This window comes from Ipomoea triloba, chromosome 9, assembly GCF_003576645.1.
Source record: "Ipomoea triloba cultivar NCNSP0323 chromosome 9, ASM357664v1".
Classification (NCBI taxonomy): Eukaryota; Viridiplantae; Streptophyta; class Magnoliopsida; order Solanales; family Convolvulaceae; genus Ipomoea; species Ipomoea triloba.
In genome coordinates, this window is record NC_044924.1 from 858,697 (window position 1) to 885,707 (window position 27,011).

The 27,011-nt window shown below is 34.5% G+C and overlaps 4 protein-coding genes across 5 annotated transcripts; 3 read left to right on the forward strand and 1 right to left on the reverse strand.

Moving 5' to 3' along the window:
- The first annotated feature begins 2,519 nt into the window (after positions 1-2,519).
- On the forward strand, positions 2,520-5,814 carry LOC116030408 (bifunctional dihydrofolate reductase-thymidylate synthase 1-like). Its single transcript, XM_031272652.1, has 11 exons — positions 2,520-2,620; positions 2,776-3,290; positions 3,392-3,791; positions 3,912-3,956; positions 4,096-4,161; positions 4,282-4,343; positions 4,424-4,498; positions 4,598-4,763; positions 4,851-4,974; positions 5,056-5,162; positions 5,294-5,814. Exons 2-11 carry the CDS (start codon positions 2,845-2,847, stop codon positions 5,402-5,404), a joined length of 1,602 nt encoding a protein of 533 aa, XP_031128512.1. The 5' UTR covers positions 2,520-2,620; positions 2,776-2,844; the 3' UTR covers positions 5,405-5,814.
- Positions 5,815-8,285: 2,471 nt separating this feature from the next.
- Positions 8,286-8,993, reverse strand: LOC116028957. The gene has a single exon (XM_031270814.1). The coding sequence runs from the start codon at positions 8,991-8,993 to the stop codon at positions 8,286-8,288; it is 708 nt and encodes a 235-aa protein (XP_031126674.1).
- A 5,061-nt stretch (positions 8,994-14,054) lies between these two features.
- Positions 14,055-15,855, forward strand: LOC116028719 (40S ribosomal protein S25-like). The gene is made up of 4 exons (XM_031270525.1): positions 14,055-14,207; positions 14,313-14,387; positions 14,469-14,603; positions 15,519-15,855. The coding sequence occupies exons 1-4, from the start codon at positions 14,205-14,207 to the stop codon at positions 15,630-15,632; spliced, it is 327 nt and encodes a 108-aa protein (XP_031126385.1). The 5' UTR covers positions 14,055-14,204; the 3' UTR covers positions 15,633-15,855.
- A 5,867-nt stretch (positions 15,856-21,722) lies between these two features.
- Positions 21,723-25,955, forward strand: LOC116029462 (glucose-1-phosphate adenylyltransferase large subunit 1-like). 2 transcript variants are annotated; one of them, XM_031271481.1, is made up of 15 exons: positions 21,723-21,977; positions 22,345-22,564; positions 22,692-22,814; positions 23,147-23,317; positions 23,483-23,575; positions 23,687-23,770; positions 23,857-23,912; positions 23,996-24,089; positions 24,235-24,420; positions 24,518-24,598; positions 24,777-24,863; positions 24,938-25,042; positions 25,149-25,255; positions 25,340-25,400; positions 25,521-25,955. In XM_031271481.1, exons 2-15 carry the CDS (start codon positions 22,361-22,363, stop codon positions 25,620-25,622), a joined length of 1,554 nt encoding a protein of 517 aa, XP_031127341.1. In that variant the 5' UTR covers positions 21,723-21,977; positions 22,345-22,360; the 3' UTR covers positions 25,623-25,955. The 2 variants fall into 2 exon arrangements, with proteins under 2 accessions (XP_031127341.1, XP_031127342.1); XM_031271482.1 differs by having other exon boundaries at positions 22,348-22,564.
- The last annotated feature ends 1,056 nt before the right edge of the window (positions 25,956-27,011 follow it).

Sequence of the window (27,011 nt, forward strand, 5' to 3'; positions counted from 1 at the left end):
ATCGTTGATCGCCAAATTGTAGTCGGAGAAGAGAATATTATGTACCGGGTGACACTCTTTCTTGAGTTATTCCTTGGCATGTTCCAACAAATCGTAAAACTCACTAACTTTTGTCGTGAACAAAACATCGTACGCTTCGATCCCATGATGTCTCTCTTCTACTTTCGACACCATATGCGCGCTCTCGTTGACGAACACTGTTCGACCGTTATGATTCAGCGAACACCACATAAGAGTCTCGCCGGAGAAGAAGAAAGAGGTGTCAAATGACTAAAATATCCTCATTATTTTAGGGCTTATGATTTTCCGGTGATATTTGACTGGCAATTTGACTGGAGTGACCAAAATTAATAAAAATTGCATAGTTACGTTACGAAATTAACACGTTTGAAAGTCGTGGATTGCAATTAACAAGACTCATATAGACCAAAATGGCAATTTACTCTTAGGGTGTGTTTGGAAGCCCGGAAAATTTCCGAAAATCATTTTCCGGGCTTTGAGTGTTTGGCTACCCTTGAAAAACCCAGTCAACGGAAATCAATTTTCGTCCGTTGACTGGGGAAAATCACCCAAAAGGGCGGAAAATGACTTCCGCCCAATTTGGGCGGAAGTCATTTTCCGCCCTTCAGTCCATCGTTGCAATTTGGTTTCCGGCGGAAACCATGGTTCCATGGTTTCCGGCGGAATGGAAACCATAGCACTAATTATTATTATTATTATTATTATTATAATAAATAATAAATATTTATAATTAATATATTATTTGTAATAATATTATAAATATTTTAATATTTTTAAAAAATAATAAAAATATATAATTATAAAGTTCTATTCATTTTCCAGAAAATGAACCAAACATACAAAGACAATTTTCCATAACACACCCAAACACAGGAAATGAACATATTTTCTGGAAAATGACTCATTTTCCAGAAGTCATTTTCCTGCTTTCCAAACACATCTTTAAATAAATTACTCATCTTTTGTGAATTGTCTTAGTAATTCGAAAATATGGAAATTATTAAGAGAATCCATAATCCATAAAAGAGTTCTATTGAAATGAGTGTGACAATTCGGAAGAGATGAGTTATTTATTTAATCATTGTGAATGTCGGGACCTTCAACGACACTTTGAAATAGTGTCCATTAACTTTCTTCCGCGATCAACGAACAAGCTCGCTCATTCTCCTGCTTGAGTTGCTCATTCTCAGTCTGGTCCTTCTTGTATTGAACATCTATTTTAATGTGATGTCGTTATTTAAAAAAAAAAAAGAGAGAGAGAAAAAAAAAAAAGAGAGGTCAATATTGAAATTAATGAATTGTCCCTCTATTTAATACTAATTTGATGGAAAAACAAACGGATAACGAGCAAAAACACAAAAGTCTTTGACTACATTCCGTCACCAAAGCCATTTAGCACAAAATAGAGAAAAAACACTATAGTCCAAGATTATTTTGAGCATTAACTCATTATGATTATCAAACCAACTATCTGACTAACTCGACCTGAGTTTTCAATTAAAATGTCGAACTTTTTTTGTTTTTTTGAAAACAAAAAATGTCTAACTTATACCGTATGTATATACGTACTAGTTTTTTTCTACGCGCTTTGCGCGAAGACTTGTGCCTAATATTTAAACCCAATTAGTAAATCATTTTGAAATAGATATAATGCATTTTTTTTAGTTGTCGAAGTTTCATAGATATTCGAGTAAAATTTTTGTTGTGTATGTATTTGAAATTAATACAAGAAATTCAAATTCATTGTGATGAATATATTCCACTGTAATTTTAAAGGTACTCAACATTGTATTACAATATTTTTTTCTTTGAAAATGAATAAAATTTGTTTAAATATAGTATTTTTTTATTTTTTTTTTGAGAAAAAATATAGTCTTCTTCTAATTAGATATATATCCCTTATAAATTCATATTCATATATGGATATACATAATACTTGATTTATACTATCTCAATTCAACAACTTCCACAGATTGATATCCAAAAATCTTGTCTCAATTCAACTGCAAATGCATTATGTTGCTGCTCATTTATAATATTAATATTTTTAAATAATAGTGTGTGTGTGTGTGTATATATATATTATTGAAGTAAGAATTATAGAAATGATAAATTATTAAATATAACTATGGTAATATTTAATTAAAATATAAATGAATTCAAACTTACCATTGAAGAATGTAAGAAAAAATATTGTGTATACATGTGCATGGTAATGTTAATGTGAAAAGATAACAGAAGTTATAACGGTAGGGATATTTCTGTCCAAAAAATTATGTAGTTCAATTTTTATAGTTTTAGGTACAACAAAAATTAACGAAAAAAACGGACATAAATCAGGGATATAACTTGGATTGAGACCTTATTATGTTTTTAGATTAGAAATGTACCTCTCAGCCTAAATTAGATATTACGGAGTATATTTTTTAAAATAGAAGATATTTTTAAATTTTGCAGAACAAATAGAGTCTTGGCGGCACTCCGCGAGTCCGCGCCCAAATCATTCATTTTGGATTGGAAACTGAGTTGCCTTGCCTAGAGGAACTGAAAGTCGACGCCGATCAAAATTTCGTTCATTCTGCGCTTCGCTCGCCGATCGGTAATTCCTTACTGCGATTCGTTTTGATTCATTTCGCACTGTTCTTATTTTCGGTGGATTTTTCGTTTCCCACCAATTTTAACTGAAATTCTATCATGTATCTAGACCTATGGCTGTCCATTGTTTCATACTCGTTTATGTTTTGCTAATTTCAGGCTTCTTTGTGCATCGCTCAAAGATGGCCGTGTGAGCTTAATCCCAACTCTTTATCTCTAGGGCTTCAAATGGCCTCTCTCTCAATCATGGCTGGTAATTCCAATGGCATCAGTAATGCTCAGCCGGAAACCCGCACGCCCGACCCGCAAAGGGCATACCAAATTGTTGTAGCTGCGACTCGGAGTTTGGGGATTGGCAAAGACGGGAAGTTACCTTGGAAATTGCCATCAGATTTGAAGTTCTTCAAGGAGGTTACTGTGACTACGTCTGATTCTGGGAAAAAGAATGCTGTCGTAATGGGTAGAAAGACTTGGGAGAGTATCCCTCTTCACTATCGCCCTCTTCCTGGCCGCCTCAATATTGTTCTTACTCGTTCCGAGAGTTTTGGTGTTGCCGATTCTGAGAATGTTGTGATATGCAGGAGTTTAAGTTTGGCCCGGCAAATGTTGGCAGCTTCTCCTTATTGTCTATCAATTGAGAAAGTATTTGTTATAGGGGGTGGTGAGCTTTTCAGGTTGGCATTTAACTTTATCTATTTTTGTTTCTTTTTCTCCCTAACAAAACATCATTTGTTTAATACTATTATGATTATCAATAATCAAATATATATATCAGGGAGGCCCTTAATGCCAATGATTGTGAGGCCATTCATATCACTGAAATCGAGACAGATGTTGAATGCGATGCTTTTATCCCTGCAATTGATACAAATGTATTTCAGCCCTGGTGCACTTCATTTCCTTTGGTTGAAAACAAGCTTCGATACTCTTTTACCACATATGTTCGTGTGCGGAGTTCCAGAGCAGACCTTCCTATCCAGAACAATGATGCAACTCCTGACAATGGCTTAGATCTCACTAGGTTTGAATTTAAAACATTCTCATTCTTGCCTAAGATGATTTTTAAGAAACATGAGGAATACATGTACCTAAAACTGGTTGAGGACATTATTGAAAATGGAGCCTCAAAGGAGGACAGGACTGGAACTGGTACTTTATCAAAATTTGGTTGCCAGGTAATTAGACTTTTATAATATAGAGTAATGCTTTAAAAAAACAAAAACTAAGATGCAGCAAGTGTACCTAATTTGATAATTTCTTGTCACTTTTTATGTGCTTTTTCATTATATCTGCAGATGCGGTTCAATTTGCGGAAGTCTTTTCCACTTCTTACAACAAAGGTATGTTCTAAATTTCACTTCTTAGTTTAGTGTCCTTGGTTCATTTTCCTCCAACTCTAACTTGTTAATTCTGCAATTGGAGCTATTCTGTAAATTTTCTAAATCAAATAACATGTCTAGTTCTTTACTGGAGTTGCAGAAAGTATTTTGGAGGGGTGTTGTTGAAGAACTTTTGTGGTTCATCAGTGGCTCAACAAATGCTAAGGTAATAATTTAGTTCTCCTCTTTGCATGATATATATGCTTTATTTTGATGGAGTGTTCCCTTTGCCGTTTGATCTCCTCAATGAAGTCCATCCATGTGACTAAATTAGTAAACTCTGTAGATTCTTCAAGAGAAGGGCATTCATATCTGGGATGGAAATGCATCAAGAGACTACCTTGATAGGTACTGTGCTCCTTATATACTTGCAATAGATATGTTTCTAATGAAATAATAGCTGATACATTGTGTGTTTCCAATTTCAGTATTGGTTTGGTGGACAGGGAAGATGGTGACTTAGGACCTATATATGGATTTCAGTGGAGACACTTCGGTGCTAGGTTTGTTTTGTTTTATTTTACTTGTTTGACACTTTGACCTATAGTTGCTGGGAAGGGAAGATTCAGCAGTGACATGACCTGTGGCCTTGCAATGTACAGCTACACGGACATGCATGCTGATTACACTGGCCAGGGATTCGACCAATTGTTGGATGTTATCAACAAGATCAGGAACAACCCAAACGATAGGCGTATCATTCTTTCTGCTTGGAATCCCTCTGATCTCAATTTGATGGCACTTCCTCCTTGTCACATGTTTGCACAAGTTAGTAACATAGATTGTACTCCCCAGTTCTAAACAAATTTCTAATCATCTATGCCCTTAAATGTGCACTCATTTTCCTTTCTTCAGTTTTTTGTAGCTAATGGTGAGCTATCCTGTCAAATGTATCAACGCTCTGCAGATATGGGTCTTGGGGTGCCATTTAACATTGCATCTTACTCATTATTGACATGCATGATTGCCCATGTTTCAGGTATGATACCAGAAATCTTATGCTGTATATGGTTTTTGTCTTGTACCTCATGAATCATGATGCTCTATTTAACTTTAACAGGCCTTGTTCCTGGTGACTTTGTTCATGTCATTGGCGATGCTCATGTCTACAGAACTCATATCAGGCCTCTGCAGGACCAGCTTCAGAAGTCACCTAGGCCATTCCCAGTAAGAAAAATCTTAAATTCTTCTGCTGTTCTAGTTGTTTTTTTTTTCTTTTTCTCTCCCTTAGAAAGGGGTTTGATGTATTTTTCCTTGGAGTATTTTCTAATTATACCTTTATGTATTGATTTATGTAGATACTGAAGATCAATCCGGAAAACAAGGACATAGATTCCTTTGTTGCTTCTGATTTTAAGCTCATTGGCTATGACCCTCACCAGAAAATAGAAATGAAGATGGCAGTATGAAGTTCTGTGTTCTCTATTGGGGTGAAACGACTTGCAGCCTCTCTTCCCTGCAAGAGTTTATACTCTCTATCTTGAGGCAAGTGTCTATAACCTCTGTTCTCTCATTTTCTCTCTGTTGACTTCATACAGAGAAATTCTTTCATGGAGTACTTAGAACAATTTAATGACTCTCCCTTTGTTTTGCTACTGCTAGTTAAAGCTCCTTAGAATTCCATATCGTGCTCTTCCATATCTTATTGACAGAATATTGGCGCTCTTGATTTCTGAATATTGGCTCTTATTTGACTTGCTTGACACAAAGTTGTAATTAATTAGAGTGGATTAAACATAACTTAATTAGGTTGTGTTTGGTTAGAGATTTTTGTACCTTACTATGGGATTTGGTACTCATTATTATGCTTGTTGACATATTTTTGCTATCCTACTATTGAATTCAAATTCTTTAGTAATTATAAAACTCATTATCCTTTTTTTCTTATACATTTGAACAATGAAATAAAAAATGAGCAAAAAAATTTTTAAAAATAAAAAGGTCACATTATCCATGCATTAAATATAGAACTTTAATATATATACACATATATGTATGTGGATACTGGATCAAATGCAGACAGGCTTTTTGGTGTGGAATGCATAAATGCACCACATCGTGGACCGTGCGGTCATGCGCCATAAGGTATGCATAAATGTATCAGGGTGAAATGCACAAATACACCGCACCTTGATACATTTCTGAACACTTTGTAGTGTATTCTTGCATACCTAATGATGCATGATCACATGTCCGCACAAGAACAAGACCCTATGTATGCATGCGTATACATATGTAATATATATTTTTATGTATTTATTTATTTTAATTAATTAATTAATTGTTTATTTATTTTGATTCTAATTTTTATTTACTACCAAACAAAGGCTCTTTCTACTTAATGACATGTTTTGTAGACAAGAATAACAATTTCTTTTCCACTTAATTTCAAAAAGTGCAATTCTCATATGCTACGGAATTACTATTCCTTTCCCGCTCAAATTTGAGGAATTGCAAATCCCACTTTCCTCACTAAGAATTGTAATTCCATAATGAATGGGAAGAAAGTTTGGAATATGAGGATTAAATTGTCCTCTATAATAATCTTATATCTTTCCATAGAAATTGCAATTACACAGACATGTTTGTATTTATATTACTTATATTCTCTTTCAATTTTTATATATATCAAATATTATAATTAAAATTTTCAGTAATTTTATTTTTACCTACTAAATAATGAAATTTGAATTTCTACTTCATTTTACCTTATTCCTTTCCTATGAAATTACAATACCTTATTTCTTTCTTACGAAATTACAATTACTTTTCTGAGTTTTCTCCCAAACGGCATGCAACGAAACGGCATGTAAGTTTTCCAACACTCTTTAACAAATATAGTCCCACCCATTTGTCACTTTATGCTTAAAAGTGATCCTGCCACGTTGGTTTAAAAATGGAAGTTCATTGTCAGTCACCACTGAGATTCCTTTGCTGGAAAAAAAGAATAAGAATAAACAGGAATAGGAAACATTTGAGACATGAAAAGATTGAGATGCTGATTCCTCAGGGAACTTGATCTTCTTCATCTTCTCCAGATTTACCTTCAAGATCAGAATTTAATGATCTGGAATCAAAGCATCTCATTTATTAGTTTTTACAACCCATTTATTCTACTACACATATTCTTTATCTAATTTTATCCCCAACAATGCCCAGAATATCCAATAGATTTATGAACTTGCCAGATAATTTGTTAATGCATGAACTCACTTTTTTTAATTAAATAATTTAAAATCTAAGATATTTTATAAATGTTAAATTCTAACTAATCAAAAGTTTAAATTCTCACTGTAATAATTACAACTTTGTCTTTGTGTGTTCAATCTCCGTCTTGATAGTGTTTGTAACTTATTTTTTATCGATGCAATTGCGTGGTTTGATCTTGTTTATAAAGATATTCTTTTCTGTCAAGCACCTTGTGCTCAAATGGCATGTAGTGGTTTTCCTCAAATGAAAGGTCATGAGTTTGAGTTTCAGTGGAGGTTGTATTAAAAAAAACAAAGATATTCATTTCTTATAGAGATTTAAACTATCTAATTGTTTATTTTCTCCCTTGTATAATACGTAGTATGTATCTTCATTTACTAAACACTTCAACTTTTATCTAATTCTTTTTGTGTGAGAAGCATTCATGTTCAACTTGGTTTTTAAGAAATATGTTGCATTGGGACTAATTGAATGTTAAAGTACCTTATGTGTTAAGTTTTTTAGAAAGTTGCTTGAAAATTAAAAATTTTGACTCTCAATAACGTTATTGCGAGTTATTTTGAATAAGGTCAGATTAATAAGATTGTGACTATTAGATTGATGAGTGACTCAATTAAATTGATGAGTCTGTGTTAGGGTCAATCACTTACTACTACCCCAAAAGTTACCGTGAGTAGAGTGAAGGTGTTGGACATCCTTTATCAGTCTTCACTCAACAATTTCTCATCCCAGTTTGTCAGTCTTAATTTTGAATTCGTGACCTTATTCTAATACTACTTGTTAGGATCAAAAGTTTATTACTACGTCAAAAGTTATAACTAGTGACGAATACATAACTTTATTTCCTTATATCGCCACACATTTTCAAGAGTCAAGGTGCTTAACTTGACTTTTACCAATCTTTACTCACCAATCTTTTTAACCATATAGCGTTAGATTTGGCTCCTGGAATGTAAAAAAATTCAAAATATCAAGAAAGATGGAGAGAACTAGAAATTGATATCCATCATTGAAAACTGTACAAATCCATGGGAAGAGGCTAAAGATTGTACATTACTCCAAAGCCTTAACTCTTAAGATCTAAAGATTCAAAGTATGATAACTATTTTCACATGGAACAAAAACTGAAAATTCTTCTTCCCTTAAAGCCCTCTGTTGTCGAGCAATGAAAGCCTCCACCGTCCGCCTAAACTCTTCGCTGCTCATTTCGTCGGTCTCCGCCGCTTTCTCCCCACTTTTCCGGCAAGGCACCGTCACCGACCGCTTCAAATCCTTGCTAGGCTCTTCCCGGCGCTGCACGCTCCAGCTCTCCGATTGGCTCCTATTAATTTTCCTTTTCTTCGACTGATATGTGTGTGGATTAACTTCTTCCCCTGAAACACAAACGCTCGTCTGTTTCCTCTGTTTCTCGATCCTTCCATTATCCTCCTGGAAACTTTGATCCTTTGCACATTTCTTCACGTACTCGTCGTACAAATCGGCCTTTCCGTCGTCCGTCGGACCGTTGTTCCCGGAAGATCGCCCCGATTTGAGGAACAAAATGATGACTATGGCGTTTCCGACTATGAACACGAACCAGGGACTGATTAGGGCTACAGAGAGTCCCCTGAAGTAGTCTCCGGAGAGCTTGAAAGCCGGCGGCAAGTGGACGGAAAATCTCGAGAATACGATCAGGAAGATGCAGAATTCCACGAAACGGAACACAATTGTGACCTTCTGCATCATCCGGTACCTCAGAATCGCTCTCGCCTTCTCGGCTTTGATGTTCTGAAAGTTGTACAGATCCATTTTTTCTATATTTTCTCAGATTAAGGTGAAGTTCGATCGTTTGAATTTGAAATGATCAAAAGAGCGCGGAGGTTTCTCACTCGAAAGAGTGGCCTTGAACAAGAACTATGGTTAGATCCATTACTCTTAACATTAAGAAGCTTTGAATTTCAGAAACCATGATAAAGAGAAGAAGACAACCAGGGAAAAGTGATGAAGGAAACAGATAGGAAGAGAGACAGGTAATGGCCCCTTGTGGGTTTGTACTGTGAGTGTGAGATTGACTTCTTTAGATTTTGCTTTGGAATGGGGGATGCGCTGCTGCATATATATAACAATTAAAAATACATCTTCTCCATTAATTTCACTTATACCCCCTGATTTCTAAGTAATAATGGTTAAACCCTTTAGGCTTATATAATACTTTTTCTTAGGTTGAATCTCCAACTTAACAAAGTATTTGGGAGGATGTGAAATATGGTAACTCTAAACATAAAGGTTAGACTTTTATTAAAAGTTGATTTTACACTGTCTAATGAGACTCTCTAATCTTTCCTCTCAAACTTCACATTTGTACCAATTCCCGAGCTTATATAATTCTTTTTCTTTTGCAAGGTGGGTAAGATTTAGATGAGAATCTTTTTTTTTTTTTACCGGTGCACTTTATTTAGGAGCGATTTGTCCACATTTCGGTTTAGTCTAGAATACTCCTACTTTTTATATACTATATTTACTTAACAGTAAAGTACTTTCCTGATTCTTGTATTATTATAATAATCCAGAAATAACAGTATAATTTAAATAAATATGTGGATTGGTTCAAGTGTAATTTGCATGAATTGCTTCAAACACGATTCATATATTATAATATTGGAGTCAATTAACTTCGAACGTTGAGAATTTGAATTTTAAATTGACTTTATAAGTAAAATTATGTCAGATCATCTTTCATATAATCACTCGTTAGATTGAGACCGCGTCCATTTAACTTAACGGTAGGCTGTTACATTATACGATAGTGAGGATGAGGACAACTTTGCTGCATAGGTTGTGGATGATGGAACCAACTGATTTTGACAGTTTGATTTAACTGTAACGGCTGTTATGTTAGTTTGTGCACGCGTCAAGCTTGCATGAAAATACATGTTTGAATGGGTTTACTTACCAACTAAGACAGTAAGACACTACCACATACCCATTTCCTTTATGCCAACTTCAAAGATATTTCCTCCATCTGTAAAATACTTTTGCAGCATGTCGTACTAGTGTACTACACACCATTATTTTAAAAAAATAAAATTATATGCATAAGTTTTTATTAGTTTATGAAAAAATTTGCAACCGTTATATGAATTTATGTGTTAGATAAAGTTTGTATTGTGATTTTAATCGACTAAAAGATCATAGAGATAAACCAGCTTAAATGGTTTATAATTGATCTATTCAAACTGATAATAAAGTCATAACTTTAACCACACACAACATGTAACATGTAATATGTTTGAATGTCAATCTAGTCACAAAGATATTGTTGATATTTGTAAATATCTTATACAGCCTAAAAATCATTAGTCCACATCAAAAAGGGAATTCATTCAGTGAATTATTGTACTCCTAATGAATAATATTCCCCAATTGCTTCAATTACTAGAGGCATGTAGGGAAAACAAATGCATATTGCAATGCAACAACCCATCAAATTGTATGGGTGGATTTCAATTATTATCACATCTATCAAAGTATTTCATTGACGAAAGTTTTGTGGAGGGTAGCACATAAAGTAGTTCGTGACCTTTATTCTTGTTCAGACTTCAGAGTAATTAGAATGTTCATTGAACTATAATCTTACAATGTTAATAAATGGGAAATATTGTCGAGCCTTTGCGTTAGTATGTTCAGATCTAATGATAAGTTTCAATCCAAGTTATATTATTGATTTATATTTGCTTTCCTGTTAAATTTTTTTTTCATACATTATGTTATAAGAGTTGGACTATACAATTTTTTGGATAAAAATATCTGATACGGAATAATACGGAAGAGTATATTCGTATTAATATGTGGTAGAGTACAGGAAAAAATACTCTAAGTGTGACCGAGCTCCGTGACAGTGGGTCAGCGGCTCCCGGTCTCTTTAGCTGCTGTTCCAGAGGTCCCAGCCCCAGCCCTCCTCTCTACATTAAATGTGCCTTTTATAGCGGATATGGCCAGGCCTACTCCGGTCGGGCTGCATGCAGGACACGTGGCAGACATGCACCGGTCACGCTATCGGTCCAATGCGCTTATGATAGGTGGATATGAGACCCCCACTTCGAATCCCGCCCGGGTTGCCGCGGCGACCCGGAGTGTATTGTACAAGGCTCGTCAGACCGGGAATTGAATCTAAGGGCCTGGCTGAGTCCTTTTTCAAGAGAGAGAGATCGGGATACGGAGACCGGATTTTAGCCCTATCAATATCCTTACAGTTATAACTTTTGTTATATTTTTCTATTATTATTATCATGTCATACATAGGATCTTTTCTTATATTCTTCAATGTTAATAGTGTATGTAGTTATATAGACGTGATATATTGAAGTAATACAAAAAATGGTTTGATTTAGGGTGTGTTTGGTTGGGGGGTTTTGGTATAGGGAATAAGTATGAAAGTGATTGCTAGTGTTTGGTTGATAGGTTTTGAGAATGCTACTACGGGTATGGAATACCCCATTAATGGGAAAACCCATACCCTTATTAAATAAGGGTTTCATTTCACTTCTTTATTTCTTCCCCAACTATTAATATTCATTCCCATTCCACCCAACTACCAAACATGCTAAATACTTTCACCAAAACCCATTACCCTTACCAAGTATTTGATACCCATTCCGATTCCGATTCCCATGTGCGAACCAAACACACCCTTAATTTAGATTCTAATTGAATGTTACCTTAATTATATTTAATAATTTATCATATATAAAATTCTTACTTTAATAATATTAATCATATCAAAATATTACTCAAATTTATCAATTATACTTTTAATACAATATGAATTAAAAAACTATTATTTTAAAAAAATATTTTAATATAATTAACGTTTTAAGTTTTAACATTGAGTATTAATATTAGATATATATTTTTGCGCATTGCACATATAAAATATTTGTGTGTGTGTAAAGATAAATCACACTTTTATGGTCTTAATTTAATTCCACTTTTCACTCTTCTAAAAGAGAAAGCTTATAATATAAGAAGATAAGGATATATACTTCAACTAACGACAACCTAGTTGGTTAGTTAATTAAAATATTAATGCAACAATAGAAAGTTCTTTTTAAAAAAAAATATTGAAACTCTTTTGCAGGCGTGGTTGTTCGATGACACGAGGGGTACAAATTCTATGTGCTTCCCCCAAATCTGATACAAAATATATAATAAATAAAAGAAATGAAATATATTCCCTGAATTATTTCTATTATTATTGTATGATTTTTATTCTGAAATGTGACATAAGTAACGTGAGTACGTGAGACATTGGATAGATATAATATGCTGGAATACAAGCATTTTGAGCTGGATGACACTTTTCTATATATTCCCTTAATTTGCTTCTATTATTTACTAAATAATTTATAATTTATTTTGTAAACAAAATAAAATAATACAAGTAGAAGAAGATATCAAATTGCCCAACGACGCCCAACAGTACAGTGTAATTAATTAGCCTCATTAATGGTTAAAAAACTCTAATATGTTATTGTAAATGTCACATTAAAATGACTTTGATATTCATTCTTGATAGCTAAATCTGTTAACTAAGCACACCCTAACTAGGTTAATATGTGGTATTATGATAATAATAGGATTCACATAAGCACCAACACACTACATGTTGGCCTAGTCAACGCCACATCGATAATAACTTACTAAATAGTATAACCTAACTCCGCTATTTTACTAGTTTAGAATATTTAATTAAAACTTGTTATTATTATTATAATACTCAATTATACTGTCCGTTAGATTTAAACTATCAATTTGACACTCGTTTTCATACAAATATTATTATTTTTAAACAAAAACCTAACTTCTATCACTTAGCTTATTCCATAACTACAAAATTTAAGATTAACATGTCACAATACTAAATATTAAATATGAGATGAGAAATGGTGTGCGGAAGCTTATATTATATTTTAAAAAATAAAATAAAAAGTGTATTTACTTAACCTAAAAGTTTATGTTGCTGGGAGTGCATGCTTAGCTTCTTCATGAAGAATAATTGCTTTTGGTATTCCTCACCACTCAGGAAACAAACAGGGAGAATCTTTTGTAGGTGTGTTGTGTTTTAATTAACGTATGAGTCATGGTATGTATTGGATAAAAAATAGATATATCTATCATTCATAATTACATGTAGGATGGATGCTGGAATTTTGGCATCCGCATTATCACCCACTGTTCCCTCGAACCCAATTCTAATCCAGCACCTCCCATCGACGTAGGGATTTGATGGTAATATCAAAACTGGTCGCCTTCTCCCGGGGAAAGCGAACTCTGGTCGTCTTCCCCGGCAACGGTTCAGTTGTCGCCGGTCGCCGGAAATGTTCGCTGATCGCCGAAAAAGTCGTCGTCGGTGGCTAGCAACTGACCTGTTAAAAATGTTAATTGTTATTTTTTGGTTTAATGGCTTGATTGCTTTTTTTTTTTTTTTTTAAGTTCAGTAGCCTATTTGGAGTTTATTTGAGTTCGATGGCTTGCTAACTTTCAAATAGTTCGAGGGCTAATTTGTACATTTTCCCAACTTTTTACTATTTTTAATTATAAACTAATAAATTTATTTTTTAAAATTTAACTATCAATGTATAGGCTAAATACCTTATGTTCAGATAGCATGTAGTCACTTTAGAGTTCATGAGATCGAGCTTTATTGGAGTCTTAATTAATGACATATATTTAACTCTTATTCTTTTTTTTTTTTTTAAACCCTCATAAACATTATAAATGGTATTGTCCGAAACTTGGTGAGTGGGCAAGCCCATAGGGCCTTCAAAACATTCACAAATTCTCTGAAATTGAGCCATAAGTTAGATCTTTTCTATTGGGCCGGAAGTTCGGCCCATCGTTCCTCATAGATAGCTTTATATGGTGTTGCGAAAGAAAACCCTAGACCCTCTGCTTGCATAGGTTCAGAAGTTCGTTTCTCAGCAGCAGTTACGCCGCTCGTCCACCCTCCGAACAACCACAATGGTATGCTACTTTGCTTCTTCGCCGACGGATGTACCAGTGTAATGGAATACACGTTTATGTATATGCGATTGCACAACTTTAACGGTAGTTTTGTTGTGGTTGTAGGCTCCGAAGAAGGACAAGGCTCCACCTCCGTCTTCCAAGCCCGCCAAGTCCGGTGGCGGCAAGCAGAAGAAGAAGGTTTTGTGGTTTTTTGGCGCTCATTGTTAAATTAAATGCTTTAGAATGATATTTACGTGTTTGTGTTTTGTGAATTTGCAGAAGTGGAGCAAGGGAAAGCAAAAGGAGAAGGTGAACAACATGGTTCTCTTTGATAAGGCCACCTATGAAAAGCTTCTCTCTGAAGCACCTAAGTACAAGCTTATTACCCCTTCTGTCCTCTCCGATCGTTTGAGGGTATGCACTTGTACACCTGCTTCTTTTCCATTTGGCTTTTCACTTTTTGAAGCCATTGATTGTAGCAACAATGCTGATGTCTTGTACATGTTATCTGGGAATGATTTAGCTGTCTTGTTATACTATACTCAATTTCAACCATTTATGGGATAGTTATACTAAGGGTGTGCTTGTTAAATAGCTGTTAGTTGATTGGTTTGACTAGTTTATAGCATTAGCTTATTGTAGAGAAGTGTTTGGTAGATTAGCTGTCAGCATATAGCGGATTACATAACACAATAACAAAGCTAATTTGAGCAGCATTTTGAAATTTAGCATTTTGGAGCCTAAGTTGTTGTAAAAAGTTAATTAATCAAATGCTCATATTAATTGTTTAACCAAGTTGTTAAATAAGTCAAAATTGGTTGAAAGGCTAACTATTTCACCAAACAGGGCCTAAGTGTTTTTTTTTTTTTTTTTTTTTGCATTCTGTTATTGCTGGTTTATGGTGTTGCTATCTGGAAAAAGCCATGGAAAATTATTGTCATTATCCTGCAGAACTAATTCATATGACTTTGGTTCATGTAATTGTCATTATACTTTAGAATTGATTCATTCCCATTTGCCTTGTAAACTAAAATGCTTGAAGTAGTTTAGAGAGGAGAGTATCTTGTAATTGCAGTCCAGTTTTGTAGTGATTGTTTCTTGGACCATGCTTGCATTTTAGCTTTGGCATGCCCTGGAATCCTGGATAATAATTTGTATCATCTTATCTTATGGTTAATTGGTATCACAAAGTGTGTTGTTTTCTCATTTTAAATCTGATTTCCAATAGACTATCACAAGAGCTTGCAATATATTTTGAATGCAATCTTTGTGATCATAACTTGATATAAGTATTGATACTTGTTTCTATGATCTTTCCTGACCATACAGATCAGCGGATCCCTTGCTAGAAGGGCAATCAGGGAATTAATGGCTAGAGGGTTGATTAGGATGGTGTCCGCACATGCCAGCCAACAGATCTACACTAGAGCTACCAATACTTGAGTTTTATCAAACTTAATGGGAGCTTATATAGCTTACACTAAGTGTTGTGTTTTGATTTAGTATTACAGTGCATGATAACATGGCAATGGTACTTGAATGATGTTAATTTGAGGCTTTGAGCATTGATTTTGTTTTAATGTTGACTTATTTACCTCTCTATGTCTATGTTTGAATCAGAATTCGGTTGGTGAAAATAGTCTTATTTGTTTGTGCTGCATCTGAATTATAAGGGTCTCCTACAAGACTTGTTTTACACCTTTTATTCCGTCTTGTGTGTAGTATATTGAATGCTAGAGGTGGTAAATAATACATTTATCAGTTTATTTATTCAAAAATCTTATCAAATAGATGCCTAAACCTTATGTTTTCTCCTAATATTTGTGTGCATTGGAGTGGCACCTGGTATTTGCATGACATCTTATGCCTCTCATGGGTTAAATTTCGGTTCATTCTCATAATTTTTGTATAGCCCTCTGTATTTGCATGACATCTAGGTAACACATTATGTACTTTTTTGTAATTGTAAACAAATTAAAGGTACATAACATGGTAATTATAGACACATAAATTGTTAATATATGCAGTATATGTTAATTGCATATATATAAGATGTTGGTTAAACATGTTCTGTGTATGCAATTAATATATTTTGTACCTACAATTGACCTTGTGATGTGCCTTCAATCATGTTATGTGTATGTAATTACCATGTGATGTGTCTTCAAATAACTAAGTGATGTGTTTTTAATTTGTTTACATGTACAGAAACAATTAATTGTAGTTACATAATTTGAAAGTTATTTTTGGACCTTAAGATTCCCGAGGTAAGGTGGACCTTGATTTATTGTATAATTTGCCCATTTTTCTCTAGAAGGCTTATTGTAGATGTAGTGAATTGTCTAAAGTTTGTAGCTTGGGCTTTATGGTATCTAGGCTTAAGGCCCGAGTGTACAGTGAAGACACAGGAGACCAGAGACTTGTGGACACCCACGGTCCTTCTGAATACTGAATAGACAACTGTCGTCTGTAAATCTATCTTAGCTGATGAAGCATTGTGCATTCATCGTTATCTCTTTGTGCAGTGGTCCCGGCCATTTGGGCTGAATCTTGGAGCTCTAAACGATGAATTTCCCTGCCTGCTAACATTTTCCAGGCCGCCCAGTCCTCATCAAACTCAAATATCAACGTGTCCCTTTCACTACTCGGCCTAATTTGGCCTCTCTACTGCACACTAAACTAATATGTACATTTCTTTGGTGTAAACACATTGAATCTACAGAGATAAAAGTCAATGGAACATATAATCACTAGTCAATAAAACTTGCGGTGGTTAATCAATAAGTCTTTTGATAGTTACGATTGATAGAAAATATGATGTTTGTCTCTATGTATTATAGTGTTTGATGAAAAAATGGACAAGGGAAGAAGAAAAACAAGCATGCATACTTGTTCCTATTGTATTTATTTGTTGTTCAAAGTGTGAAAATTAGGTGTGCCATGACACTATTTGAAAGGTTTATAATCGTTGCAATCTTACTAAGGTCATAACATTGAATTATCTCATATTATACGTGAAATAAATATAAATAAAAAAAGGAAAAAGAATAGGGAATAAAATTAGAGAAAAGAGAGAATTAAAGTAAAAAATTAATAATATTCTAAAGGCATCTTCAATAGTCGGGTTTTTAGATCGATTTTTTAGGTGTAAAAAAAAAAGCTACGATAACGCATGCGGCTAAATGCTCTTCATGTTGGAAACTAATCCTTACTTCTCTTTCATCCACATCACTCACATTTTCTCAAAAATCATACCAAAGTTCACTAATGTTAAAAAAATGCAAAATGGAGGGGGGAAAATGTCAAAAACAAAGTGACACGTGTGCGGCCAGTAATCGCGGAGGAACGGGAACATCACGTGGCTGGGTTGATCCGTCAACATCGCGGACAATTGGAGAGGACATCAACAACAAAAATCTTGGAGGCTTTCATTTGATTTATGTTAAAATTTGCGAAATATCCCAACTAATACACATACTAAGTGCATCCCTCCGTATCCATATCAGACGACAATGGCACATATCATTTTCATCATCTTATGAATGTCTTCTATCACCCTATGGGCAAGGGATTGTGATAAACATTACTACGTGTCTTAGTGTTACATTTTTAATGATCAATTATTGATTGTCATGTTTAGAAATAAAGAGTGTAATTTTGAGATTTAAAAATATTATGGATACAAAGGAAATCATATTTTTAAGAGCATTGCATTGTTTCGAAATATGTGTTTGAGTGAGTAAAACATGATTATTATATCTAATGGTCATGACATTAGATTTTTGTCAATGTTGCCATTGCACAAGAGCTTTATATTGTTGTTAATTTCTCGTGTAATTTACAAAATTTACCTAGTACACATCTTCAAGTAATAGCTGCGGATTTCTTTCATCGTCTTAAAAAACTTATTAATTTATTATTGAAAAGAGTTCTACTACATGTACTCTCAACTCTTAGCCCCTCAATTTTACTCACCTTATAAAACTCATTAATTCATTTCAACTACATGTACTCTCAATTCTTACTCTATCACAATTTTACTCCTTGATGTTGTGGACACTGGTGATTTATATTTTTTTATGAGCTCCATTACGAATGTGTACATCAAGGTTTTGAGTGTAGATCATTTTTTTAACTAAAGAATTCATTAAGTAATATCCAACATAAGGTCATTACAAATAAAAGTTGGAGAATTACAAAGCCACTCCACAAGATCTGACACAAAAAGAGATTCCCTTGTAAGTTTATAATCAATCTTATTTATAAATCGTTTAATAAAATAGATATTCACTTGTAAAAGTACAATTGGGTTATAATATCTTTAATATTTATAAGCAAGAGATCAAGAAAGAAAACACTCCTATGGTCATTTAGATTTTAGATAACAAGTCTCAACTTGGATCTGATTAAAGTGATGAAGTTTAAGCCACTTTAAGGGCCTCTTGAACGGCCATAGTGTGGAGGCAAAAATTGATAGAGAATGTGAACTGTTTTTCTATTGGAAATGGGGGTCCGTTTTTAGGCTTTGGGGGCTAAGCGGGTAGACATCTATATTTGGAAAGGTTTTTGGGCCCCACAGCCATTGAGAGCCCTTCATCCATGGGATGGGATGATTGCGAGCTGGCTATTATTGGCAAGTGGGCCCACCAAGTACCAAGGATCACCTCGACAATGCCTGCTGTGAGTGTTGTCGGCCCCACCTCCTCGCCTTCTTTAATTTCAACCGTCCGTTCGCTTCTTATCAAATCGTACCACAGTATAGCACACCACTCTTCTGCCACTCTGATTTCAACAACGTAATGTTAAATAAATAAATAATTTTTTATTTAAAAAAAAAAAAGGATATCATATACGACACTAGGTTTCCTCCAAACCTGAAAAGACATAAATTACCAAAAAAAGTTAAAATTATGGGGAAAAAACAACTACTCACGTGGTTTGTCCCTTTGATACTTAGCCATAAAAATCTCGAATGGTATGTATGAACAGTTCAATTAGTTACATAAATAAAGTTTGAGAATAAATATCAGAGATTGAAACTTATCAACGGTGCGACCAATGTCATATATGTCAATGTAATTATATTATTTCTGTATTTTCTATGTCATAATTTTTAATACATCGATATCAACATTTACTAATTTAGTACTCAAATATCTCACTAGTTGATTGGAGGACATCAGGGCGGATAAATCTCTTTGCTTATTCTTTTTTGATATTCTACTTGTCATTGATTTAAAGTTTGCCGATAGTCTTTAAGATAATGAAATGATCGTATTGTTTCAAATGTTCAATACAGATTGTGAGCATACATCTCCTTATTTGCTGGGTATTGATAGGAGTCGAACACCTTACTCCTATTATATTTGAGTGTGGTAGTGGATCCTTGGGCATCACCTAAATATTTTATTAGCTAAGGAGTCACTATTTTCGTTGAATGGGTGAAGTTGGACCTCCACATAATTTATAATTATAAAACATGTAATTAATATTATGGAATAAAAACTAATGATTATGTGTACATTTGTTTCATATATATATATATATATATATATATATATATATATATATATTTATTAAAGATTAGTAGGCAGCTCCACTATAAATAATTAGTGGGATGTAATCAGGAGACAGAATGTACAATGATATTAATATGCAGAGTATCTTATCATCGTTAATGTATATTCCATAATACTAATCAACATAATTAAATCATTAATTGCCAACCTGTCAAGTGTCGGAAAGTGCTTCCTCCCTCACAGCCGTTAAACAAGATTTCATCACATTAAATTATAGTATTTATTCATATGTTTTTTTTTTTAAATATGCAAAGTTCATATATTCATCAAATTATATCCTAAACCTCCTAAATATAATTTAGACTCGTAAAACAGTAAATAAAGTCAATTTAATTTCCAATTCAACATTAAACTGTACACTTTCGTGCACAAACCAAAACCCCAATTATTCATAGCATGGATCAAATCTATGCTACTGCTTGAAGCAAGTGGATTGAACCCCATTCTTATCCAATATATTATATTAAGAAAAAAGATATTGATTGAAAGAAATATACACTTATTCTAATATGAAAAATTCACATCCGTCAAATATACACTCTAATGATAGTATGATACTGTTTGGTATGTCTCTTTGCCAATACACATGTCTATTTGTTTCACTATTAGTTAAATGGAAAATCTTGCATTCACCATTTCAATAAAATAACAAAAAAAAATGTATAATGTAATACCACCACACCATATTTGCTAATAATTGAAATCTTTTTACTACTTCCAATAACGTGTAAACCTCTTTAATTAAATTGGAGATATACAAATTACAAATTTTACTTGTATTTACGATATTTATACACCAATAACCTGTAAATTGCAAGCTACCATGTCAATTTTCATATCAATTTTTTTTATCTAGGTATATTGTAATGATCTTGTAAATCTAACACTCTCGGTCTCGTGGGGTCGCGGGGGTTATTTTTTAAAAAATAAAGTTAGGTGTTATTTTTGGTATTATATTTTATCATCTCAAATTCAAAATATCTCTATATGGAACAACTTTCCTTTCGAAATAACTATGCATATTTGATACAATCAAGAATATCACTACACACTATATTTCTTTCTTCCAAAAGGCATGGCCGGATTTTAGGGCGTGCAAGATGTGCGACCGCACAGGGCCCCAAAATTTTGGGGGCCTCTAGTCCAGTCGTGGGTTCATGGCATAATAGTTAGTATATGTATTTGTGATTATATTGGCCTAAAATTAGATTTTTTGCATTTTTCTCTTTGCAATTTTTCTTCAATCCGTAGTTTATTTATACTTTGATAGGACCTCACTTATTTACCAGCACAGGGCCACGCAAATCGAAAAACCGGCCCCACCAAAAGGTCGAATCCTCAACTCCAAGAATCTCCATGTGTATTGAGATTTAAGAGAATGTAAATCATGGCAAATCCCTAACCCCAAGGGTCCCCCAGTCTAACAGAGTATCATATGAGAGAATGTCCCACGTAGAGTATCGGAATGTCCCCCATAGAGTATCATCTGAAAGAATGTAAATCATAGTAACTCAACACAAAGGCTGACTTTGTTTACTACGCACAAGGAACTCCTTACTTTAGAGCAAAACACTACTGCATGTGAGACTCAATCATTAATCTTTCTTCCCAAACTTCACCCATGTAATCAATTGAGCTGTCCATACACACCATATTTGAGCTCATCACAAAGGTCCTTTTAATACGTTTTACATTTATTGTGTAGTGTAAATTATAATTTGAATTCAAATTAGTGTCTTAACTCTTAATCATAAAGACATTAGATACTCCGATCCATACGATACTTAATAATATATATATATTTTTAAATAAAACACAAAGGAAGGAATAAAATCTGCAAGTCTATATTATATTATAATAACCCCTTTTCAATCGCGGTACAATATGGAAGTTTGGGAGTACGTTACTGAGCAATTTTTACTGACAAAGTCACTATATATAAGAAGAAATGGAGGATTTCTCGTGGCAAAGCTGAGAAGCCACCATTTAGCTCAGTTGCAATAGAAGGGAACTTTCGTTTTCCTTTCTTAAGCGCAAGAGCTCAAGGGTGCACAGCAATTGCCACCTTTTTTTGCCCTGTGAGGGTGGTCACCACTTTTTTCTTGGATTCTCACTTCTGGGTACTAGGAATTTTCACTTGTTTGGGGACCGCTGGTTTATGATCTTGGCGCTTTAGCTTTCTTTGCAGATCCCATTCGTGAACTTCTAGGTTCGAGCCTCATGATTCTCAAACTTTAATGTGTCTTATACTTTTCTTGGTTGCTTAGGTTACAGTTCTCCCCAGCCTGCTTTTTGCTGGGGTTGTACTTGTTTTGCTTCATAATTTCATTTTGATATATGCTCTTTCTTAGATTCTTGCTTCTGGGTACTTGGAATTTTCACTTTCTTGGTCACAATTTTCTTTTTCCTATGTTCATGTATCTTATACTCTTCTAGGTCATTGTTCATGTTCTGATGAATTTCACTTTACTACTAGGAGTGTTAAGGTTTTGCTTCATGTTGATATGCTCTTTAATCCTTATGATTTGTTCAGTAATCATTGGCATTTTGTGATCTGGGTTATTGATTAATTGCAGTAGGGAGTAATCTGTGATGGAATTTTGTGCAACTTTGAAATCTTCTGCTCACTTGCCAAGAGAGACTGAGTTTTTTGGGGGGAGGATCAGAGGCAGTGTAAACAACAATGTCTTGGTCAGTCAGTCCAGGAAAAGTTTGAGACTTGATGGAAATAAGAGGAAGATCAAGCCTGGGGTTGCTTTTTCTGTTCTCACAAGAGAAAATGGAACAGAGACTTTGGTAAGTTGAAATCTTTTTGTGCATTCAAAGTGCAAATTATGAGTAGTGATTCATTGCTTATAGTCAGTATCTGATGTTGTGCTTTTTTGTCCCTCGCGGTTAATTTACATGGATCTGTAATATTTAGACTGTAGAAGCACCGATTTTGGAGAGGCGTCGGGCAAACCCTAAGAATGTGGCTGCGATCATACTGGGAGGGGGTGCAGGGACACAACTATTCCCTCTCACCAACCGAGCTGCAACCCCTGCTGTAAGATCTTTACCTTGTTGCAATATATAGTTTTATTTATGAACAAAATTCACTTTATATTCCAATGACCTTGTGATCTAGTGGCTCTCTCAAATGAGAGGTCATGGGTTTGAGCCCTAGTGGGGGCGGTATTGGCTCTTTGTGCTTCAGTAGGTTGAGAAAGTAGTTATGAACAGATACTACATTATAATAGAGTAATAGAGTCAGTAGCACTCAAAATTCAGTTCATATATTTCTTGTCAGTTCCCGCCATCTTAATGAATATGTAGAGATCAAAGGTTAGAACAGAAAATTGTCAGTTTTCATATTTTCTAGAGGTGTGTGATCTGCAGGTTCCACTTGGAGGATGCTATAGGTTGATAGACATTCCAATGAGCAACTGCATCAACAGCGGGGTTAACAAGATCTTTGTGCTCACCCAGTTCAATTCTGCTTCTCTTAACCGTCACATTTCCCGTACCTACTTTGGCAATGGTGTGAGCTTCGGAGATGGATTTGTTGAGGTCGGTGCCTGTTCTTTGCTTTTTTCTTTCTGATACTAGGTTATGGAGTTTTATTGTTGAGATTTCGTAGATATGAACTCGGGATAACAAGAAATTAGCATTTCGTAATGTCATTTCAGCTTGTGTTGAATTTGTACCCTAAATTATCAATCTACCTGTAAACAGGTGCTGGCTGCAACCCAAACACAAGGGGAAACGGGGATGAAGTGGTTTCAGGGAACTGCGGATGCTGTTAGACAGTTTACGTGGGTTTTTGAGGTAAGACTTTGTTTAAAATGTCTTCGTGTGTTCACTTCTAAGTTTTCTGGTAATCCTTTTGGCGATTGATTGGGACAGTTTCATGAGTAAAATTGCAACCAATTCTTACAGGACGCGAAGAACAAGGACATTGATAATATAGTTATTCTGTCGGGAGATCAACTTTATCGAATGGATTACATGGACTTAGTGCAGGTATGCCTGTTTTAAATTATTTACTAGGCATTTTCTATTCAATACTGAAAAGATCTAACGTTGTATTTGTCGATTTGATCAAACAGAATCACATCGAACGCAATTCTGATATTACTCTTTCATGTGCCACAGTTGGGGATAGGTATTAAATCTACTCGGTATTAGTTTAGAAGTAAATTACTTTCTTGTTGCCTTGAGTGTCTCAAACTGAGCTTTACTTTTCAGCCGAGCATCGGACTTTGGGCTGGTGAAAATTGACCGTAGAGGCCGAGTTGTCCAGTTTTGCGAGAAACCTAAAGGCACTGATCTAAAAGCAATGGTAAGAAACTAGTAACATATCACCCCTTAGAACCGTTTTACACTCTTCGGATTTAATTTTCCTTCAAGAGAAAGCGGGAAGGAGAGTCACCTCGAGATGTATAGAACTTTTTATCTGATTAATAATTATTTCTGTTGTATCGCAGCAAGTAGATACTACTCTCTTGGGATTGCCCCCGCAAGATGCCCGATTAAATCCTTATATTGCTTCGATGGGGGTTTATGTCTTTAAGACAGATGTCCTTTTGCGGCTCCTGAGGTGGAGATATCCCACATCCAACGACTTTGGATCCGAGATTCTTCCCGCTGCTGTGATGGAGCACAATGTTCAAGTAGGAAACGATTAAGTTTTGTTTTCTGTTTATCTATGAAATGAACTCGATATCTTTTCCTTTTGGTTGGACTAACTTGGTAAAACTATCTGCACAGGCTTACATTTTCAGAGACTACTGGGAGGACATCGGGACAATAAAATCTTTCTACGACGCTAACTTGGCCCTAACTGAAGAGGTCGTTATTAATATTTGTTGCTACACTTTCACGTTAATATATAGTTGAATAGCCTATGCATTAAAATTCACTGCAATTTTTAAGTTAAAAACACCCTTTCTTGGTCCCAGAAATATTCTTCAAGAAACTAAACGAAATTTCTACTTCTGAAAATAATTAAGATAGTTCTCTGTTGCAGTTCCCGAAGTTTGAGTTCTATGATCCAAAGACGCCTTTCTACACGTCCCCCAGATTCCTCCCGCCAACCAAAATCGATAACTGCAAGGTAATCTGTCGAGTGACATATTCTAGATAATGCATCCCGAGTGCTTGAATCTAAGAACTCACCGCTTTTTTCAGATCAAGGATGCAATAATCTCCCACGGGTGTTTCTTACGAGAGTGCACTGTGGAACACTCCATCATTGGTGAAAGGTCACGGCTAGATTGCGGTGTTGAACTTAAGGTTAGTGTCTCGTATTTCTGTACTTATAACCGAAGCTGACAGCTTAGATTGCTGTTTGTGTATGTTCGAGTCGAAAATGTTGCCATGGCATTTCTTGTTGTTTCAGGATACTTTAATGATGGGAGCAGATAACTATGAAACAGAATCTGAAATTGCCTCGCTTCTGGCAGATGGAAAAGTCCCGATTGGGGTTGGAGAAAACACAAAAATTAGGTAATAAACATCATAAAATTCAGAAATCTATACATTAGTACCTCGCGCCAATTCTAAGAACGTTGATCGTGGCTTTCTTCACAGGAATGCTATCATCGACAAGAATGTAAGGATTGGGAAAGACGTTGTCATCACGAATAAAGATGTTAGTTACTAATTTTCTATCACCCTTCAATCCTTCATCCCGAATTTCCTTTTTCATTGCCTCTAGTCCATTTGAGCTTTTCTTTTCCTCACAAAACGCGTGCATTTAATAAAAACTCAGGGTGTTCAAGAATCAGACCGCCCCGATGAAGGCTTCTACATCAGATCAGGGATTACTATTATAATGGAGAAAGCAACCATTCGTGATGGAACCGTCATATAGTATCAACGGAGCAGGCACCGGTGGGATCACAGGAGAATGGTTCATGGGACGTTATGTTTCGGTCTAGGATGATCGCGGTTTTGAAGAAACAAAAGTGGCAGCCAAGATGTTTTGTTGAAGTTTACCTGGACTTGTGAAAAGAGGAAGCAGAGGGAATATGAATAAAACTGAGGGATGCATCCATATCTGGTGCATTCTTGCTATTGTACAATATCATATGTAAGATATGGTATAATTTCGATGATAATAATGGAAGGTTGGCCATTTGGCTATGGTTGTAAAAAGTTCTTGATGCTTAAAAGTTAAAAACATGTTTCTTATTCATTCACTTTATCATTTGTCTTGCAATCAGCTTTAAATAAATGGGTAAAATGAGTGTATTAATGAAGTTTTCACATATGTGCCCTATATCCCTTAAATTATTATACCGCGCAAGATAGTTCATGTTTATTTTTAGTGTACTACTCCTTGTCCCATTTTACCTGTCTTACCTTCCTTTTGAATTTGTCTCAAAATATTGTCTTCTTTCCAAAATTGAACATCACCATCATTCTGGTTTTCTCAATTTACCCTTATGACTTTTCTTTTCTTTATTGCTTTTATTTCTAAAAGTGAAAAAGTTGGGGCATAATTGAAAAGCACATCACATTTACTTTAATTTCTTAAAAAGCGTGCAAAAAGCAAATGAGACATCCAATTCAGGACGGATGGAGTATATGTTAATTTTTTAAAAAAATACTCCGTATTTATTATTAGTCCACAATATAATTTGTCATATCAGTATAAACAAGAGAGAAAGACAGACTACCACACAAAAAATGAGGATTTATTTGGTGCGCAATATCGACTCCTCGAATAGTGACTCGTCATTTAAAAAAAAAAGAGCCTTTTTCCTTACATATTTTTAGACAGTAAAACAAACATAAACAACAAAACTATTTTAGAAAGCTCGGGACTTGTATTGATCATTGTAAAATTAGATTACAGGTGTAACATAAATGTATAATCAAAAGACAAATAGTGTCTCTTTAGAACACGGAATATAATTTAATGATGAGAGATAATAGCCTAGCTTACAAATCAATCAACTTAATGTACATTCCGTAACTTCTTTGAATCGCCGATTTTTCAAGCCGAATCGCCAATTTTTCAAGCCAAATCTGACCGCAGGTTTCGCTCATCACAAAATAAATAAATAAATAAATAAAATTAACAAATTTACTCACCAAAACCATGAAATGAAAGAGAAAGGAAAAGATTAGCTATGACCGGAAAAAGAAAAAGAGTCAAGGATACTTGAACAGAAAAAAAAAAAAAAAAAAAAAAAAAAAAAAAAAACAAAAAAAAAAAAAAAAAAAAAAAAAAAAAAAAAAAAAAAAAAAAAAAAAA